The sequence below is a fragment of the Vidua macroura genome, chromosome 3 (assembly GCF_024509145.1).
Source record: "Vidua macroura isolate BioBank_ID:100142 chromosome 3, ASM2450914v1, whole genome shotgun sequence".
NCBI classification, from domain to species: Eukaryota; Metazoa; Chordata; class Aves; order Passeriformes; family Viduidae; genus Vidua; species Vidua macroura.
In genome coordinates, this window is record NC_071573.1 from 59,856,543 (window position 1) to 59,878,642 (window position 22,100).

The 22,100-nt window shown below is 39.6% G+C and overlaps 1 protein-coding gene across 3 annotated transcripts in view; it reads left to right on the top strand.

Moving 5' to 3' along the window:
- STX7 (syntaxin 7) overlaps nucleotides 1-5,306 on the top strand; it is a 31,733-nt gene extending 26,427 nt beyond the window's left edge. For all 3 annotated transcript variants that reach the window (XM_053974391.1, XM_053974390.1, XM_053974392.1), the window contains exons 8-10: nucleotides 216-288; nucleotides 1,260-1,342; nucleotides 3,899-5,306. In XM_053974391.1, the coding sequence (XP_053830366.1) occupies nucleotides 216-288; nucleotides 1,260-1,342; nucleotides 3,899-3,991 (249 nt within the window). In that variant the 3' untranslated portion in view covers nucleotides 3,992-5,306. The remainder of the gene's footprint in view (nucleotides 1-215; nucleotides 289-1,259; nucleotides 1,343-3,898) is intronic.
- The last annotated feature ends 16,794 nt before the right edge of the window (nucleotides 5,307-22,100 follow it).

Consider the following 22,100-nt stretch of genomic DNA (forward strand, 5'->3'; position numbering starts at 1 on the left):
TTTCTGTTTGATTCAAACAGAAGTAAGTAAGTGTTTCATAAACTCCTACTAAAAGTACCAGAAAAACCTTCAAAATAAGCACATTAAGGTTTTTTTTTCATCCTGTAGTATAAAGAGTCATGGGTGGACACCCTGGAGGAGAAGGAACAGTATTCATATTTAAATGCACATAGATGCTAAAATGTGTGACGTACATTAATGATTTCATTTTGCAGGCTGATATTATGGACATCAATGAAATTTTCAAAGATCTAGGAATGATGATTCATGAACAGGGTGATGTGATAGGTAAGTGCAATTCAATTATCTGAATTCTTTTTATTCAGTTTCTCTGGAGAGCTGCAGTAGACCTTCTTTTTGCTGGAAAAATTCCTCTAATGACTCTTATCAATGCTAAAGCAAATCAGATGCAACCTAATAATGGGTAGACTGGCTGAGATGACTGGGATTATGGTAAGAAAGAGTGCTTAAAATCTAGTTTAAAACATGCAATTATTCATGTGTACAAAATGTCTTTAAAGTAGTTTTTTGAACTGTTTGTACGTAAAATTGGAGTTTGTGGGACATTTTATTGTATTTGTTAATGAATCGAAGTGTGCAGATTCAGCAAAGATTCGTGCTTTGCCTTTCATCCAAACAAGTTTATTGTTTTAACAAAATGTGATCGGAGAATCCATTTTCTGTAGCAACTGTTAAGTCATGCTCTTGTCTTATATCCAGAACATATTTTCAGAGCTTTTTTTATCACCTTAACCCATAATCGGTTCATGTTTTTCTACTGAAAAAAATACAATCTGTGTCAATATGATAGAACACCAAACTAGAATCATGCCTCTTGGGATATTGTTTGGTCCATTGCCTCTGTTTCATAAACCTTAGGACTTTTAATCTGAGCAGAAAGTATACAGCAGCAAGTTGGAGGACAAGTAAAAGGCAATTTTAAAAGGGAAAAAAAAATGGTAGAAGTACTGGAAATTTCTGCCCTGATTGGTATAGAAGTTTTAGCCCTGCATGCAGAACGGGAGAGCTGTTACTTGACATGAATTCAGCCAATTATTGCTTGAGCAGTTCTGGAATGAACTCAGGCATAAGTGTAGGATTGGTCAAACTTTCATAATACAAAGTACACTGATGAATACTGATGAAGACACCAGCATTTTCGGGCAGCTATTTATATGCTTTCAAGTATATTTCAGCATTCCAAACCTTTGTCTGGGTTATGACTTATCAAAATTGAAATCTTTCTTTTCAAAACAAAGACAGCATAGAAGCCAATGTGGAAAATGCAGATGTACACGTGCAGCAAGCAAACCAGCAGCTGTCAAGAGCAGCGAACTACCAGGTAATGCCAGTTGTGTGAAACTGTCCTGCAGTAGTCCTGACTTACACTTTCTTATGCACTTCATATTTTGCCTAGCAAGTTCCTCAAGGCTTGAAGACTTAAAGGTATATGTTAGACTACAATGGTATTTCTAGGTAAATATAAAATAAGTCAGTGACTTCTGAAAGCTTTGGGTTTCCTGTGAGGCTGTTTCCAGCCAGACTGTTTCAGAACCTTTTGAGATTCTACGAGAGCACCTGGAGTTACATCTTTAATTAAAACAAACAAACAAAAATCCCAAAACCAACAAAAAAACCTTACACAAACAGACTCCTACTTTTATAATTCAAGAAGTTAAAGGTTCCTCTATATGGGAGAGCAAGCCTTTGGAGATCACTGGAGGAGTAGGGAAGATAGGCAGGAAAATCTTCTGAAGATGTGGCCAGTTAGAACCAATTTTTGCTGTCTAAAATCTTCCTGAAGCTGTATATACCCAGGTTTTGTTACTTACTACTTTGATGCTAAAAACATATTTCAAACTGTCAAACTTTTTCTAAAAGCCTTTTAATGCCTTTAAATGCCACTTCTTTATAATATTTTTGGAACTTATTAGAAATAATCATATTAGTAATTAATCTTCCCCTTTAAGTTAGAGTTAGTCCTTAGACTTTTTTTTTAAAAAAATCCTCTTATGTGTGTTAGTAGTAGCTAGGGCAGTAAATGAGTGACAGAATGTCTGAAAGACTGCCTGCTGATTTCAGAAGTAGGAGAGGGTGCATCCTTGAGCTGTATTCTCAGGGCTAATTGTTACCTTAAGTACATTTGATGACTCCTATTTTGATACTTAAAAAATTCAGAAAAAAAATAACAGCAGCCAAAAATGTCAGTGTAAGGTGTAAGTTTTCTGGTTGAAATTTAAAATTAAAAACTTCATGGTTTATTTTGAGGAGGAAAGGATCTTCCGCTCTCAAAGGAAGGTTATTAAGACTTGACAAGCTTCTGTTCAGTGGGTCTTGCAGGAAGCACCAAACACTGCAGAGTTGCTCTGTGATTGGATGAAAGGAGTGTGTAGTTTGTTTTGGGTTTGAACTTTCCTTTGCTTGAAAACTTATCCTTGTTCTAAGGTCCTGAAAAATTTCAGCAACTATTGTATCCGGCCTGACACCCTCAGGGAGTGTTAGAGGCCCAGGTGTGCTGGGAGGCACAAGGCCATTGATACCCCTACAGCTCCTGTTTGTGGTTGGATAAGCTCTGTATCATTCATCTGCCCTGTGGATTGCATAGCAGAGCAATATAGGCCAAGCCAGGTTGCTTCAGCACTTGTAGAAATGGTCAATTGTATGTTGAAATAAGTTTATCATGCCTTACTTAAGTAGTATTACAGGGGAAATGTTTGACTTTAATGCATTTCTGGTAAGAGGGAGGTCAGCAGGATGCAGAAGGGAGAGATTGTGAGTGTTAGGAGATAATGGACACAGGAGGAAGGTACTCCAGCAAACTGATTGAGTTCTAGCAAATAAAATGAAGAAGTGAAGAAATCTTAGCCTGATGGTGGGAGAAGTGGCAATGAGACAATAAAACTAGAAAAAGAGAATCGTTATGAAATTTGGTGGTCAGGCTATTACTGGTCAGAGAACTGACTGCTTCAATGAAGAACTGACACAGATGTTATTCTTCAGAGAAGAAAATTTAAAAAAACCCCAAAACATCAAAACCACCCAGGCAGAAGATCTTTTGCCAAGTACAGCACAGATTAGCTTTACTTCTGGGGCTATGGCCTAGAACCTCAAGATCTGAGAGTTGTTATTCCTTGGCTATCAGCAAGAGCCCAAGAAACCCACTTGGTAATTTTCTTCCATCCTGTGAAGGAAACCTTCAGATTCTGTACCCTTCAGGTAAAGGATGAAAGACTGCTGCTGCTCTTGAGTGCTTTGGTATCTCAAGTTACAGACCTGTATGGGAAACGTGAACGTTCTCAACATGCTCATAATTTGGACTTTATTGTAGTGACATCTATTTAAGTGGTTCTCTAGTCATGTCTCTTTGTTTTGGTTTGGTTTTTTTTTTGTTGTTGTTGTTTGTTTGTTTTCTTTAAGAGCAAGTTCTACCTAAGAAACTTGACAAAAACACCTTTAAAATAACTGTGAATGGATACACAGCAGCCCAAAATTGTAGTCCATTGTTCCCTTCTGTATATACACTAACAGTATTTCTTTTCTAGCAGACCATTTCTACTTTCTCTGTTGTACAACCAATTGTCCATTTTCCTCTCTATGCTCATGTTACTTCCCCCAGAGTTCTAATTACATCCATTCATTACATTACTGTGTTTTCTTTAACTAATTTGTTTACTAGAAAATACCACTGATATCATTCTGTTGAATATAGCCATAAAGTAATGTAGACAGCTTTTTCTTTCCTTGAACATCTTCAGATGTCTTGACCATCTTTATATGTAAGGATACAATTTAGTTAGATTGCACAAGCATTAGGACCATAAAAGCATCTGAATAATTTTCTGATGTTCTGATGTATTACAGTTTTCAATGACCTCTGTTTTTTTTTCTCTGTTGCCAGCAAAGATCCCGAAAGAAGATGTGCATACTCATTATTATACTTGCTGTTGGAGCTTTGCTTCTTGGAATCGTCATATGGTTAATTGCAAGATAAGTCTCTGGAGAAAGCTTTGTAATTTGTATTTAAATTAGGAAATTCATAGTCATGGTTTGCTCATTGTGAAACTGAGTAAAATAGTGGTTCTGTACTTCATCACACTTACTTTTTTTATAAGACTTTTTGTTTTAACCTGGGAAATAATGTTCTCAGTACTGCCATCAGTATAACTGCCTGGCCTCTCAGATGTGGGTGCTGTCTTATCAGAAAAAAACAGTCAGGGTCATAAACTGTTCCGTTAACTTAAACGTGAAACATCTTAAGGTTTAGGGGGCTAATCAAAGTAATGATAACTTGTGTTGACGGGGTGGGTAATTATCTTTTAGGGTATTGCTAAATGTTGCTGCCAAAACAAACTCCTGAATTTTTGCTTGAGGCAACGAATTCACATCTCAGAATTTATTTTTAAGTTAGAAATATATTTCTTCTCTCTTTCCCATCCATCATGGTCACTTACCCATTTGATATGGGTTGTTCAAACATAAAATGTAGGTTGCTGAAGTTGATGTGATCACTCTTTTATACCTGAAGCCTGTGAATTAAGCCTTCAGTTTGCTTGAAATATTTGAAATGTTCCATTTATCTCTATATCTGGCATCAAGTATGGTTATGTCTGGAAGCCTCCTGCAAAGGTAGGTAGGTTGAATGATGTAATTATGTGAATCTTTTGTTCCAGTCCTTGCTTTAAGAAATACTCTGTTTTATTGCACACATCTGGTATCTTTGCATCTGAAGTGTGCATGAGTGAATTTCGTTAGATGAAAATATGCTCTAGTCTGTGACTTCATAGACTTACTGGGAAGAATGGAAATTCCCAACTTCCTAGCTGTACTTGAATGTCGCTGTTCTGAAACTGCTGTGATTTAGTTTCCATGAACAGGTGCAAAGTTGTATGTGATGTCTTTCACACAGCTTAAGAAAAGAAGTTCAATTCCAAGTTCATCACTGGTATTTGAAATGAAGTTAAAATCGGTGGAACTGACTGAAAGCATTTAAAAAGTTTGATGCTTATAGCCTTTAAAATGACATTTTTTCCTTTTGTGCCATTTTATACTAATATATTAAAATTGTAAAACCACTTTTTTGCCAATTAATCTATTTGCCTTTTTACTTAATCTTGATGAACTAATATGAAAAGTGTACAGATAAAAAAGTCACTTAATCTGTATTTTAAAATGTTCTTCCATACCAAACTGATAGAGAATACACTGTGTACATGGTCAGCTATGAAATATTATTTGGGAAACATCTAACTGTAAGCATAAATGATTTGTAACCATACAACCAAAATAAAGGTCTTTTAAAGAGTGCACTTTTCTGGTAGTTGGGTTGTTTTTCAGAATCCATCTTGAAAAGCGCAGCTGTTGTCTTTGCCTTTATGCGAATGATTGAAACTTCTCAGAACAACTCCAGAGAATTTTAGATTAGCTGGTGAGGTAGCCCCCTCTCTTCCTGTACTGCACTTCATATTGTTAATGAAAATACTCCTGGATCTTGCATGCCCAGCTAGTGATGCTAATGCCCTGGGATTTTTGGTTTCAGACTACACTAGTCTAAACTAGAACAGCAGTCAACATTTTAGCCGGGTAGCTTTCTTACTAGTGAACTGTCTAAAACTGACTTCGGAAATTTCCTGGCTTTAATGTTTAACAAACTCTTTGTGCTACTGCAAACAGGCACAGAAGGATGACCTAATCCTATTTGCCCAGGAGTATCTTTTCCCTGTTGCAATACCTCATATCTGCCTCTGTCAGTGACTGATTCCATTGACATGCTGAGGAATGAAAAGAGCTTTTTGGCAGCAGAACTTCACCGCTGACTCCTGACAGATCAGAAATTCTGTCTATGCTTAATACTTGTTACGTTGCATTTGTTGTTCTTGTTTGGTTTTCTATTAGGAGGATTCTCTACTAAAATGCATACCACCTTGAAGAATATTGTTCCTGGAAAGAGATGGTATATTTACCATCTTGTTTGATTGTTTACCTTATAAAGGCATGAATACCCTCTTTACTGAGTTTGTCCAGTAGTGACTGCAAGGTGGGATACATAAAAGCTTCCACTATGAGGTGCTGGTGAGAATCAGGCTGGGGCAACAGTACCAAATACCTTGGAAATTCTGCAATTTGCACAGCACTGCATTTCCCAAACCCCTGCTGCAACCTGTGGTCTCTGCTCTTCTGTGTCTGATTTGTGTGCATGTCTTAATTTCCAACATGGAATTGTCTCTTTATTTTCAGAGTCATGTGCCTGCTCAGCTGCTCTCTGGTGTTGGTGGTTGGGGCACTCGGAGGGAGAAGAGTGCTGCTGAGAATCGTGGGTGCCTTGCTTGCTTTCATTCATGATTTATTGAAATAAAACCCTGTTTGTGGTGTGGGGGTGCCTCCTCCACGTGCTGTCAGATGAAAGAATTCTTCCTTGCATCCTATGGAGGTGGGATACTGGAGCTCTTTACCTCTGGATGAGATGAAGGGCCAGCTCTCAGAAGTCACAGGGATGGTTCTGGCAGATATGGTGGCCACTGCTGCTGCTGTCACCCAAGGGGCTGGTGGGGAGGTCAGTGCTGGAATGTTTACACACAAGCTCCTGTACCTGTTGGAGAGACCAGCCTGCAAGGCCCTAATTGCACATTAAGGATCTTGATGCTGTTCATTTTCAAACTTGATTAGGCAGAAACAAAGTGCTGGGAGGGGTTGTATTTAGAGTGTCCATGTTGGGGGGCATAAATATTCCTTTCTAACCTGTTCTTAATGGAGCTTCTCTCTATCATTTCCCTCCGCTTACATGCATACACTCTAAAATGTACTAAATGCAACTTTCAAGTACTTTAAGGAAGCTTTGATATCTATTAAGAACCCAATAAAACATCTGGGTGTAACATGTATGAGTCAATGTTTTTAGAGCAAAGATTTTGGCTGTTCTGAATTATCTGTCAATATCTGTCAGATTAGGAAGGCCAAAAAATGCAATCAAAGCACCCTTCATTTTACTGAAGGAACCTTCTAAGAATAGTTCCTTTGTAGTTATCTTAACCACACACCAGGGGTGCTTCTCTGTTCTTTCTTACTTTTTCAAAGGGCTGAAAATCACAGCACACAGCTTTTTAAAGGTTTTTCTTTTCTTTTTCCCTGCACCCTTTTAAATTGTCCTGATAATCAGCAGGGTATGCTGATTATCCCCAAGCTAACTTTGTACCTAGGATCTTTCTTAAGTCACCCACCCACACATTGTGTGTGTATTGTCAGCAAATATGTTTGGTGTCAGAGGGGTGGGCTAGATTTTGGATATCAATAGTTTGAAACCATGATGAAAAGAAGGAGCAAGGGGTCTAAAGGTGGGGGAAGGGAGAGAATGACATGATATGTTAGTGAATTTGAGCCAATACCCTCAGAGTTGATCACTGGCTTGGGATGTTTCAAGCACTGTGTTGTTGGGTATCACATTTGAAAGAGATTACTTGCTTGGCTTTTGTTTAATTCTGATTGAACCTCGATGATTTCAAGGGCACCAGTGAGAGAGGAAAGTGCAGAGATCTCCTTGCTGCTGGATATGAACAGTTGATGACTTTTGTATGGTGCCTGTGGTGCAAAGGGGTGCTTAAGTGGGTACCATGCAGCTTTCCCTTTCAGTTTGCAATTAAGTCCAGAGCTCTCGCCCAAAGTTGTTGTGGAGTGAGGACTAATTATCCTCTGATGAGGTGCCCACCTGCAGAGCTATTCTAGATGCTGTTGCAATATAAGGGTTGCAAGAATAAATACCTGAAAAGCAATCAGCTTCCAGGTGTCTTTGTCCTTGTAGGGGTCTCTGAGGGGGCCCCTGATGCTACAGAGGTTTCTGTAGCTCAAGAATGCAGATAACAAAGCATTTACTTAGCTTTGTGTATCCTGATACATGATATCCTTCTATAATAAAGGGAGTTGTATTTGCATAATACTAAAGAACTCCACAAATCCAGGAATAACCAGAAAAGGTAGCAAAATCTGCAACTTTTAGAGGCAGAGAGCAATAAATGATGCTGTAACTTGCCTCTTAATACAACTAATTCTCAACTTTTCCTGTTGGCTATATTGAATGTCTAGTGTTTAGCTCAACTGTAGTGATTTGGTATGCTCCTATCCCATGTATCTCTATTTCAAATATCAGAAAGGTACTCAGGAAGGGGAATGCATCGCACTTGTGGGTATGGTGCAGGTACAGAGGAGGGCCACAAAATGGCTGGAGCACCTTTTTTCTGAGATCTGAGAGAGTTGAGTTTTTCAGCCTGGAGAAGAGTCCAGGGAAACTTATTTGTGGCTTTCCTGTACTTGAAGTCCTCCAAGAGAACTGGAAAAGGACTTTTACAAGGGTGTGTAATGATAGGACAAAGGGGAATGGTTTTAAACTGAAAGTGGGTAGGTTTAGATTAGATATAAGGAAGAAATTATTTACACTTCATTATAAGGGTGGTGGATGGCCCGCCCTGGAAGCATTCAAGACCAGGCTGAACTGCACTCTGAGTAACCTGATCTAGTTGAAGATGTCACTGCACATTTCAAGAGGGCTGGGCTAGGTAACTGTCAAAGGGTGATCCAAACTATTCTATGACTGTCTTTGCAAGAATATCTTAAGAAGAAATATTCAGTATAAGTGTCTGCTCTTTAGTAGTTATATCTCTGTATATGAACACAACACTTCTTTGCTACTGCAGATAAAATATATTTTTCTTTTTCAAGACAAAAATAACCTAGATTGAAATGCTTGTTAGCACAAGAAAATTAATCATTGAAACTTTTTATTTTTATTACTGTCACATTTCAACATATGTCTTGTATATTTTAAAAAATGTAAAAAGGGAAAAGTAAAAATAAGCACATAGAAAATTGGAAGTAACTAGCAGCACATTTCACCTCTCCTTCCTCCTTCAAGACTCATTCTGGACTGAGTTGTAATTATGCTTTTCCTTTATTTAATGTTTATGCAGAACATGTTTGGTCTTTGGCAGTACAGTTTGAAATCTGAAGAGATAATAAGGGTGGGAAGGAATAGGCACACTGCATAATCCAGGCAGTATAAATGATAATCTACCTTCCCACCTTTACTCATAAAGGCTGCTGGAGCTCACTGTAGCTGCCAAGTTTGCATCTTAGAAGGGAGGACTCCAAGACCCACAGGGAATTACTCAGCAACAGCTTCAGCTACTCCCAAGTCCTGCAGGCTGGATGGACCTTTATCTAAAGGAGGTAAGCAGGGACAAGGAGAAGATCTTTTCCCCTCTGAAGGAGAACATCAGCCAGCAACCTGGGGAGAGGGTAGATAAATATACTCCTTGCCATCTGCACCATGTTTGCTCCCTTCCCACCCACTCCCCTCTCCCCTCTTCCCTCTCGTAGACACAGATGTTCTCAATGCAGAGGAAACTGAAACCCCAAAATAAGGTCCTTCGTATCTTGTCTTCAGGAACTTCTCTGCCACGGTATTACTGAAATAAGGAGATGCCTCATTGTCTAATGTTCTGTTCTCCAACAGCTTTTCTTCATCTAGATGAAGAATAACTATGATCTTGGAGATTAACCACTGTGTTGTCAAGGAGAACTAGACTGAAGAAGTTTGGGAGATCAGAAATGCTTATTAAAAAGTAGATTTATAGTGTCTTTGTAAGATGACAAAAACAAGTTGAGGCTTTCTTATCATGTATCAGCCATAGTTTTGATGCCTTCAGCAAATCAATATTTAAAATAATCTGAGAACTTTAAATAGAAGAGTAGACCATATGACAGTGATTTATATTGTTTCTGTTAGTTTACAAACTAGTCTGTAAATTCCCAAGCAGGGACTGCAAGGTTTGAAGCTCTAGGGGAGGGGAGATGTCTGCAGCAGTGAGCCACTATTGTTCATCTGCCCCACAGTGGCATCCCTGGAAAAGGGCAATCGGGCACCTGAGTGGCCACACAAAAGAACAGGGCATCACTAATTTTCAAATGCCTCAGGTCCAAGGAAAAGTAAACAAAGCTGGGGGAGAAGAATGTATCCACAAGGAAAATTAATTCAGCAGCTGTCCTGAAAATCAGCTCTGTCTGGTTGCAGCAGGGAGAGGCCATAGCACACAGACTCATTTGCTAAGGCCAGGTGTACACACTCTCCTGCCAGCTGAGTGGGAGGACGAGAGTTTTGGAGTGTTGGGGGAGTTTTGGCTCAGTTGTAAAGGAGGCAGCTCTCATGTCTTAGAAGGGGTCATAAACCATCAAAGACCCTCAGACTCATTCCTGAGGCCTTCCACTAGAGGTCTGCTCCTGCCAGGGAGGAGGTGTTTGGGCATTCCTGCATATACCTGAACATAAAATAATCCATTGAACTCCATGTTTCTTGAGGCCCTCACTGGGAGCAAGGTGAAGAGGAGCAACAGAATGCCATTGGATCCATGGGGGTGATGGCTATCTTCCTACTGAATTGGTTTCTCACCCTCTCCTCTCTTCTATTTCTCTGTCTCTCTCCACCTGACATTTACTGTTAAATAAAATACTTACTATTGATTTTGGCACATGGTCTCACCTGCATTTTGGTTCAGGCAGAGGAATCTCTCTAATAAGTATAATCAGATCTTAATATTATGTCAATTCACCCAAACAGAGAGTAATTTCTTTTTAAAAAGCAACACTGCATGACTTCTCCTGGTCTTGCCTTTTGTACTGGCAATTTTTCCTCTGCTCCAGCCTTTGCCTGGCTGCCTGTACAGGCAGAAGCAGCTCTGCTTTAAGGCTCTGCCCATCCCACTGTGACGACTTTCTGCAAATAAGGTCAGTTGGTTGGCTACATAATTGCTGCATAAGTCAGTAGTTCTAGGCTGGGAACAAACATTTTATTCACTCACTGTCAAAAGCATACAATGATGAAGCAATTTGACATCATCAATTCAGAAACTTCCATGAACTTCTCAACCAGTTATAGCCTTGATCTTAGCACAGTCTTCCCAGTAAAGAGAAAAGTTCAGATCGTTTATTCTAGCAGATACTGGGGTGAGATGTTTTTATTATTTAATCCCTGCAGTTCTAATTTTATGATGGAGCTGCACCTGAAAAAAGGCAAGTGCCCAGTAAGCCAAGCATTTCCTTGCAAGACAACCCTCCTGTCATCTCCTCTCCCCTCCCCCAGCCCCAAATTGACTTCTGAACATTGCCAAGACCATAGAAGTTTGACCTCAAATTTCTTTCCCCTTGGACATAAGATATCCATAAACACTCTAGTTAAACTTCATCTCCTCTGCGTTTTAGGTAGAAATTATTTCTCAAAAAAAAAAAAAAAAAAAAAAAGTATGAGGTTTATGATTCATCCATTTGCAAACACAGCTCTACCAAAAAAAAAAAAAAAAAAAAGGCTAAAGGGAAATTTTGTAAACCATGCACATAGATTAGAAGAGTTCTGAAAACCCAGAAATATTACAAAAAGACCACAAGACTAAATGAAAGTAAGAAAAATATTTGAGAGGAGAGGACAGGATGAGGTAGGGGAGACAGAAAAGGATCTTTCTACAGCTTGTGCTACAGAGAAGGGCAGAAACAAATGTAACAACTGTAGGTCTGAGAAACTGGAGGTGACTGTGGAGGGTTGTACTGAATAACACTATGCAACATTGTTCTGGGCAATAAATGGTGGCTGACTGTACAGATGTCTCAAATTTTGGAAATTACTCTTCTATGAATAGTCTTCTGAAGTTGGCTTTCTCTACAGCCAGAAAAACCATCTTTGCTGTTGTTGTTTTACGGCTTTGGGAGGGGGAAAACAGAAGCTGTTCTGCATGTTGTGTTTCTTTTGATTCCTGAGAATTCAGTAGTTTGGTGGAGTCATTTTGGCTATGACTCTAGGGAAGTGGTCAATTCCCTGAACTTTTATTGACATGCCAGTTATTTCCTTATTTTCTGGGAGAGCTGCATTTGGAGTAAAAATGCAAGAAGGGCTGAAGCAGAAGCAGGATGCATTAGGAAGGTTTGCAAAACTATTAAGACCAAAGTAGTGGCATCATAGTAATACAAGAAATTGAGATATATAGGATAATTCAGTTTGGCTATGCATGAGTTGTTATGAGACAAATATATGTCAGTCTCAAAAACTTAAACACTTAAAAAGTCAGATATTTTATTAAATCATATTCAAAATTTCAAGAAGGCATAAATATTTTTGCCTTGATAACATCCTTGAGATTGCAAAGTCAGAGGGTGTTGTATTTTAATTATTATTTATTCATCATTACTTTTATGCCTCATCTCTTCTGCCAGGAAAGTGCTGTTGAAATATGAGGTGTTCCCTATGCAAGTTTGTTCATTTGTGCTTTTCAACATGATTCCTTTGCACCAAAATCATATCTCAAATACTCCTGTTCCATTCTGTTGGGATGTTTCTAACAAGAACTCTGCCCCAAGCTGTGTTCTCTGCTTGTATGCAACAATTCCAATCCCCAAAGGAATGCAAGGACATGACTCTTCAAGACTGATATAATTTGAAAGGTGTGTACAAAATACTATGACTGCTATGGAAGAGGTGGTGAAACCTTATGCTAATCTGACTTGCTGCTCTTTGATGCTAAGGACACCTTGAATATTTTCATCAGGCAACTGAACTTCTTTTTTTCTTTTCTTCTTCTTTTTTTTTTTTTTTTTTTTTGAGACACAAATTTGGGCTAGCCTTCAGAAATTGTTTCTAGAGGGAGAAGGGAGGAGGTTCCTCAGCTAAGAGCTGTGTCTTTCCTCATCAGGTTTTGCCATGTAGGAATACAGAGGATCTTTTGATGAGGTCCTTAACAAAATCAGACCAAAAGCATTTAAGGAAGGCAAAAATTACAACATTATCAAATGCTTTACCAGGAAACCATATGTCTGATAAAATTTTCGTTATCTGACTGATAAAGAAAAAAAGACCTAAATGGTTTGTAAATCAAAATGAGAAAGGAAAATGCAAATTGTTTAAAAAATTGTTTAACCCACTTCTAAGATGAACTCCTTTTAGGAGTTGCTTGTTTTGTTTTTTCTACTTATGCAGGGTTGAAAAATTTTCCATGGATACTCATTACAGAATACTTCCCACTGTGCTGAGTAGTGCCTAATGACTATTAGTCATTATGGTGCTAATAGTACTGATTTGCTTTTAATGGGTGCCAAGGTAACTTGAGTGTTTATTCTGTGAAAGATGCTGTGGGCAAAGGGATGAAGAAGATTTAAGACGATGACACAGGACTGGGGCTAGTCTGGGCTTCTGTGTGGGAGTCATCTTGGATGAGAACAAGTATGTGACAACTGCACCTCTGAACTGTGCTGCTTCTGAGGTAGTGACGGGGAAATAATTTATTTTAAAAATCCAACAAACCAACAAGGCAAATCAACAAACCAAAGTGTCAGCTTGAAACTCAGGCAACAGCCTAGCAGTAGAGTCTGAAGCCTGAGATGCTGTGGCATTCCTACTTAGGCTGTCTTCTCCCTCAAAGAGGATCAGGACAAATTCCATGCCAATCACCCTATTGGTGGCTTTTTTTTCCACCAGGTGTAAGAGCAAGGTTTGATGACACACAGCACAAGATCTGCCCAAGATCTGCAGATGTTATCTGGAAAACCCCTCAAGAATTTTTGTTTTAAATTATTATTCCAAATGCAGGTTTTCTGGATGAATAAACAGGTGACTGTGGATATCCCTTGAGCTGCCAGCAATGTGCTTCACAGAGAAAACCTGGACAAGAGGCTGTGAGCAATAAACTAGTAATTTGCAGGGAAGTCTGGGTTTGGACTTCAACCTCACATCCTACCAGGGATAACAAGAGTATGGTGCTAAAATAACACAGATGTTCCTGAAAATGCTGAGGAGTCAGACTCTGATCTATACTTAGCACTATGAAATTGCAGGACAGCACCCACAGACTAAAATCCATCACATGTAGACCTTCTATTTCATTGAAAACTGAGATTTTGGCTATTTCAAAGTCAGGCTTGTAAGGACAGAGAGAGGGATGAATGAAGCTAAACGAAAAACTAAGTCATTATGATTTAAAGTCTGTGAAATGCCACTACTTACTGAAAATGACACATTGTGTATCTGGGTTGGAAAGAAGAGGTCAACAAATGAGTATCAAATGAGCCTTCTGAGGTTGTGACCACAGATGGATGTGTACATTGACTGCCTTCTCCAGCTTCCAGAGGGTCTGGGAAAGATGCTGAATTCATTTTTTCCTTGAGGAGCTCTGTTTCTAAAACAGAACCATTTTGGGTCCAGATATGTGACCTCCAGAGTGTTATGCTGCCAGAAGAAAATGTTGATCTCACTATGGTGATATTTTTCTCCTGCTGACTGAAAAAAAAGGGAAATTAGAAGAAGAAAAGAAAAAAAGCTTCTTTTCCTGATAGTGTATGAAAACACCACTTGTATTCAAAATGCTGTATCATAAAGAAATCATGGACTGGGGAAGAATTTTCTGTTTACAAGGTGCTTATAAATCAAGCAAGCACCCCAAACTGGTATCACCTGCAGAAAGCGTTGACTACAGCTCCTCCCAGAAGTCCCCACAAACAATCTTTGCTTATTGAGTTCAGCTGGTATAGCCACATGTCCAAAGGTTGCTTATATAAGTCTGAGTTTCAGGCTACAGTCTCATGGGTATAGTAACAAACCTGTCATCACCAAAAATTGAAATAGCATGTATTCATGCTTTGGATTCATATTGTGTGCTCCAAGCAAAGATTTGTTTAGTTATGTTTGGAATACTCCAACTTTGGTGAAGTGAGTCTTAATTTGAAAAAGTTTGTGCCTAGGAATGTCAGGCAGCTGTAAATCTGTACTGTAGTGCCTGTACAGGAGCACCAGACAGCTGCTTTTCTCCTGATGTTTAGAAGAAAAATCTGCAGTAGTCTGGAGTTCAACTGTCTCAAAAACTCTAGAAATCTGTCCATCATACCTACTGTTTTTCTGCAGAACTTGCATAGTAAGTAGAAATCTGAAAAAATGCCAGTGATTTGTAAAATAATATGTATTGGTAACTGTATCCTCAACATAGCTGTTTTATAAAAGAATAAGAACACAAATGTATAAATAATTTTATTAAAGTAACTCTGAAATAATCAAACTGAGCATCAAACTGCCTTGTCAGTGTGTGGATCCTGGCAGAGGGGACACAGCACAGCAATGCTTGTCTTCTTCCCTGGTGGCAGAGCCAGTTCTACTTTGTTGTCTTGTTTCACACTGGAAGTTCCTGCTCAGTAGATTTTTTACCAAGTATTAATACCAAGGGTCAGTCTCTTTGAGCATCACAGCTTTTAGGCTACTTTTTCTGTCATATACCTGTGGCTTCATTTTTTTTACACTTGATCTTCTGGTCCTGCAATTTTTTATTCCTTCTTCAAGGCTGTTGTATCCTTGGATGTTATTGATTCAATGTCAATAGGTGATATAATTTGTTAATTTTAGGGATTTTAATTTCATTGCTTTTTGTTGTATTCCTTTCACTTCCATAGTAAGAGTGCTTGTCATTCTAGGTTGCAAACTTGAGAAAAACATCCATGGTCATGACACGCAACTCAAAAAAAACAGGAGAAAGGTCCAGACACTTTCATGATGGCCAAGTTGAACATCATCTCTTGGAAATCTTACATTAAACTCACCGTTGAATAAGCAGGCAAGAATCTCATCCCTCAACCTGTGTACACTTTATATGCACACATTTATTTATAAACTCCACATTTCAACAGAATTTTCATTGCTTTAACTCACAAGTCATCTTTTGTGTTTGTAAGTGCCTGGGGGTGGGGATGGGAGTGTTATATATGCAGGAACAAAATGTATTGCATCAGTTCAAAGAAAAAAAGATCATCAAAGTGCTTAAAAGTTTTAGAGATGAGTATTTTTTCCACCAAAAAAATGTCCTCCTTCTCAAAAGAATGGTTACTTCTCCTGTTTGCATTAGGAATTTACCACTGACTTCAGTGAAAAAAGGTTTGGGTTCAATATTTTGCTGTGTCAAAAAATTCTGGAGATATTTTCCTTAGATGGAGTAACTGTGAGCTAATCTTAATTTGTGGGAAAGACAGATGTTTCTGTGGTTGTCCAGAAGATGCAGAGATTTGGCACTCTTACTGCTACATTTTTTGTGGTTTTGTGTGCATCTATAGGCTTTACTGGCTATGCAGGCTGTTTGTACAGAGAGTAGAGCTTGGGGATGTTCTCCCTTTCTGCAGACTAACACATGCCCCCAAAGGCACCAAGTTCCTCCTCCTGCTCTCCTTCTGTTTTGTATTTGTTCTGCTAATTTTAACATTATAAACAAGAGGGGGAAACTAAACCCAGAGGTCGATTATGCTCTCTGAATCCATCTGTCCAATTAGGAAAAAAAGTAGAGATTGTTCATCTAGATTTAGAATACTGGATGCCTATTGAGCTTTGTGAAGGCTGCACAGGAGAGATGCTCTTCATTTTCTTACAAAAATCACACAGGCTGAAAACCTATATCCACTAGCTGCTTTCTGAACGAGATCAAGACAGAAAACAAGGTAGTGAGAGGCAGGGGCTAGGAAGTGCCTTCCTCCCCTTCAAAAGCAGCCATGATGGCTTCCACATAGTCAAATAAATACATAAGGTGCAGAACAGCAGTCATGGGCCTAAACTGCTGCTTCCAACATCAGCCACCTAACACAGCTTTCTAACAGGAAGAATGATGATGGATCAGAGTTGATTCTACCCAAAGGGAAAAGGAGAAAGGAGAAGAGAAAAAAAATTGCACTGATAGACATCATAATTGGAAGGCCAGACAGACACCTCTCAGGTCTGATACAGGAAAAAGGCAATTCTGCCCATGAGTCAGGGTTTGCCTTAGGTGGTCTCAGAAAGTTAATTGACACCTGGGAAGCGCATTACTCAGGTAAAAACTTTTAATGAGTTCTGGAAATGTGAAACACACTTACCTTCTTGGTTTTACCTTAGTGAGGGTGCTCCCAGATGTTGATAGGAGCTGAGGAGCAAACAGCAAAGATCATAGATCCATAGAATGGTTTGGGTTGGAAAGGACCTTAAAGATCATCTAGTTTCAACCCCCCTGTCATGGGCAGGGACGCCTGCCACTAGAACAGGTTGCTCAAAGCCCCATCTAACCTGGCCTTGAACACCTCCAGGGATGGGGCATCCACCACTTCTCTGAACAACCTGTTCCAGTGCTTCGGCACTCTCACAATAAAGAATTTTTTTCCTAATATGTAAGTATTATATATCTAGATTTCTATCTAATATCTAATCCTAAAAAGCATTTAAACTGTCTATGTCCTATGTGGCAGATTGACAGGCAGCTAGAATGGTAATTAACTTAACAAAGATATATATGAAGCATAAGCAACCATTTAAAAATGGTACATTATCCTTAAAAGTACATATGCTAAAAGCTATTCCTCCCCACAGAACATCAGCACCAGAGCAGATACACTCAGTGAAAAGTAAAAACCCTGGAATTAGATTAAATTCAAATGAAAGGGAGTTAATTCTTTCCCACACCTGAGGAGACCTGTGTAGAAATGCCATTGCTGAGGTATCCTCTTGTGGGACTTGCTATGAATCAGTGCCCAGGCTTACACTGCACCTAAGTGCCTTCTTTTGCAGAGGTGCTCGTAAAAGAGGGAAAAAGACAACAACCACAACCAAGGGAAATGAGAAACTCTTTGCTGTAAAGTCTTCTGGCTTTTCCAACTGGTCTAATAAAACTTTTGCCCTCCAGTTTTCTCTCCCAACATAAGAAGTTTTTATGAACTTGAGTTAAGGTATTTGGAAATTTGGCAATGTCTGCAGAAAACAGCCTGCTGATGAGGAAAAGAGAGCTAAATCAGTCTGCTTTTGCCCTGAGCACACGGCTGGATAAATATTCTTTTTCTAACAATGATTTTATTTTTGTCTCCTCAGGCAAGTTATTCAAAACATCAACAGACATGAGTCCAAACTCATCATAAGAATAGCTGAAAGCAAACTGGTCTTTATTTATACTGGTTTGAGATTAACAGAACTTTCAAAATGTAGATTGTAGGTAGCACAGCAGAGCTTCAGAACTATCCTAACCTGAGCCAAAGTCAGGCTGCATCAAGAAAGAAAGGTAGAAATGGTTCACCTCTGTACTCACTGGTCTTAAACTTTGCTTCCAGCTCTGGTGATTAATGCATATCACTCATAAGAAGAATTTGCATCTCCTTAGTATGCCTGTCTGAAAGCAAAACTAACTGTGTCTTCTTCTCTACTACTCCCTGCAAAAGAAAAGAAAAATGCATAGAATGATAATTAAAAATTTCTAAAAATCTTCACACAATCACTCTCTTTACAGTGATCACTTAAATTGTAGACATTTTCCACTTTAAAATGTAAAAACAATTTTCAAGTATTTCAGAAATGGAGCAGGGGAAGACCAAGATGGGAATAAAGCTTTAAAAACCAATACACAACTTCTACTACATTTGCCTGGCTATATTGGTTTTCTCCCCAGTGCATCTTTAATCAACATTAACAAAATAAGCGTGGTGCTTTGCCCTCTCACCTTAGTTAAGGAGGTCAAGACAACAAACAGAATTTGAAGTTTTTTTCTTCAAGATATATGCTTTAAAACATTTTTAAGAGCAGCCAGGTTATCATATGTGCCTGAGGAAATGTTTGATGCTGACAGAAGCATGGGTGTCCCCCTTGCTCTTCTTGAACCAATGGACTTGGATCAAGACAGAAAAGTTTTCTAACTCCTGCCTGTGCTGGCAGTAATGTTCCCTAGGAACCCATCCTGCTGGCTCAGCATTCCAAAGACAACATCCAGTTCAACCCAAAACCTTTCCTGCTTTCAGTTCCCTATCCACATTGAACACAAACTGGATTGTCAGTGAAGCTGGTTTTATTCTGCATAGGCATTACCCCACTGTAAAAAGCTTCCAGCTGGATCTGCAAGATGCTTCTCTAACCCTTTTGCATTGCATTGATGTCAAAATCTGGATTCATGGAGGTCATTCCAGTGATAAAAATCATTACATTAAAAAGGTAAATAAAAGGTGATTAATTTACGTTTCACAGGTGAGAGCAGAATTCTTGTTGCCCTCTATTAGAAAGATGATGTAGCTATTGGCTATCTACTTTGCAAAAAAAAAATTATAAGACTTTGCATTAATTATTAGTATAAAATCAATGTTCAATATTCATTAATTTCCTGCATGGAAGCTAAATTGCATAAGAGAAAAGCCAGTAGGCAACTAACTCAAAGCATGTCACAGGGTACATTAGAAATAGGCTGAAACCAAAACTTTTTATGCCTTTGAGAAATCCTGCTGCCTGCAAATGGACAGGACACACACCTCTTGCTGGGCTGCTCTCCAGCAAGAGCACCTCAATGCCAGGATAGACCAGCAGGGATAAACCAGGTGTTTGGTCACTACCCATGATCAGGCCAAATCTTGTAATTAATTGATGCATTAAGGAACAGTAGAGAAGCACACACTTGAAAAACAGGATGCCATCCAGAGGGATCTGGGCAAGTTTAAGTGGGCTCAGGGGAACCTCATGTGGTTTAACAATTCCAAGTGCAGGATGCTGTTTCTGGCTGGAGGCAGCACCAGGTATCAACACAGTTTGGGGGATGAACAGACTGAGAGCTGCCTTGCCAGCAAGGACTTGGGGGTGCTGGTGGGTGAGAGGCTGGACATGACCCAGCAATGTGCACTTACAGCCCAGAAATCCAGTTGTATCCTGGGCTGTTTCAAAAGCAGTGTGGCCAGCAGGGTGAGGGAGAGGATTCCTTCCTTCTATCTGCTCTGGTGAGACCCCACCTGGAGAGCTGCATCCAGCTCTGGGGTCCTCAGCACAAAAAGGACATCAATCTGTTTGAGTAAGTCCAGAGCAGGCCACCAAGCTGATTCAAGGGAGGGAGAGCCTCTCCTATGACAAAAAAAGCTGAGAGAATTGGGATTGTTCAGCCTAGAGAAGAGATATTTTATGGATAACCAGATTTTGGCCTGCCAGTACCTCAAGGGAGCCTACAAGGAAGAAAAAGAGACACCTCTTACAAGGAGACATAGTGACAGGACAAGAGAGAATGGCTTCAGTCTGAAAGAGTAGGTTTAGATTAAGTATTAGGAAAAAAAATCTTCCCTGTGAGGGTGGTGAGGCACTGGAAGAGCTTGCCCAGAGAAGCTGTGGATTCACCATCCTTGGATGTGTTCAAGGCCAGGCTGGATGGGGCTTTGAGCAACCTGATCTAGTGGAAGGTGTGCCTGCCCATGGCTGAGAAGTTGGAACTAGCCAATCTTTAACATAGACCATTCTATGAGTCTAGGACTTTTTAATCAGTCCTTCAGTATATGATCCATGTCATGTAATGGTTTGTGGGAGTAATGGACAAGCTGATATTTAGTAATAAGTAAGAGTTTTTAAAAAAGAAAAACACTTGCTGAATCTCCCTGGGCTTGGTTAGGTGACTGCCTTCCCCCAGAAGAGGAGGTTCAGTTCAGAGAAGGTGGTAACCTGATGTCTCCCTGTGCTCCTGCCAGCAGCATTACTTATAGGCCAAGATCAGATTTAGAATGATTTAGACTGTGTTTTCTTCATATGTTTGGTTTCCTAATGATGCAAAAATTTTCTGGTGAAGTTTCCAAAGTCTCTTAATGTGAGTTTTGGGAATTGTGCAGCCTTACCCACAAAGTGCCTCTTCTACTAGGAAAGTTTTATTACATAAGTATTGTTCTTGGGATTATAAATAGCAGCAAGCTGAAAAAGGTTAGTTTTGTCACAGAGAAAGATAGATCTACACTTTTAGATCAAGTGTGCAGCTCTGTAAAACTGTTTGGATGATTTATTTTAATGGAAAAATATTTGCTGGAAATTGGAAAGCAATAGGACTGCTATTCCTGCACTTCTGCTAGTCTAAATGTTGCCATCATGATGGGGTGAGCAGTGCTGCTGAGCGTGGTGTATTGCTGGAAGACAGGATAAGATTGCCCCCAGGTTTTGGTAGAAAGTCACAAGGATTTGGGATATACAGACTTCAGAGCTGCAGAAAAGCAGCAGACTGACCCTTGAGCTCTGCACAGACAAAATCATATAGTCCCATGGGAGATTTCAAGAATTCAAGTATTGTTTCCATTCCAACTCTCAGCCTCCAAAATGCCAATTTTCTCCACATAGGCAAAGTAAAGCTCAGGAGCAATTTGGTGCTAGCTCCAGAGCCATGGAATAGGGATGCCTTGGCCACTGGCTCTGCCAGCTCAGGACTCCCATGATGGGCTAGGTGGAACTGTCCACCCTCCACAGCTGCTGCAGCTCATCAGAAATAGTACAGCTATTTACCCTGAGTGTTACCACTTCTACCAGACCCACTACAACAAAACTCTGACTTCTCTTGCCTGACATACTGCAGTGTGTCCAAGGCACTAGATGGTTTTGGCTCTTGGCAGAATGACTGGGAAGATCCCAGTCAACCACAGGTTGTGTGTGTTGATGAGACAGAGGAGCACGGGGTTGGACATACAGGGGGCAGGGTCGTATGGGGGGGTGTGCAGCTGTTTCTCTGACAGCCTCTGCAGTGCACACCTATCTCCAGCTCTGCATCCCTCATGGCATCTGCATCCAGACTAGTTGGGAAACCCTATTTCTGTGGCTGTACAGCACAGCTTGCTGTGTAGGATAGTCCATCATCCCTCCCTGTACAACAGCATCCCATGCTGTATACAGGCTCCTAAAATGTCATCAGCACCACCCTTACCAAACTGAGACGTAATGGAGTACTTCAAAGTGAGCATTTTGCACTCTTTTGTACAAATGCTTATACAAGGCATGCTCCAGGAAGCACTAGCTGGACTTCAGTACCACTGTTGTGCTTTAAAGGCAGCAATTTTGTACTAGATGTGTGATTCAATCATTCTTTTGAAGAGTGAGTTTATCATCTCCATGTGATTGAAACTTTATCTAGGGATTTCTGTCATCTAAGAACATAATGCACAGTCTTATTAGAAAATTAAGAAAAACACTAAATTTAACAAACATTCTTCATTCCTTCATCATCCTTGCCCTCAGAAAAGATAAATGTGCACTTTTGGAACTGCCCTAAGGAACCCTTCTTTAGCACACAATTTTACAAAGGCTGAGTGCCCCCAGTTAG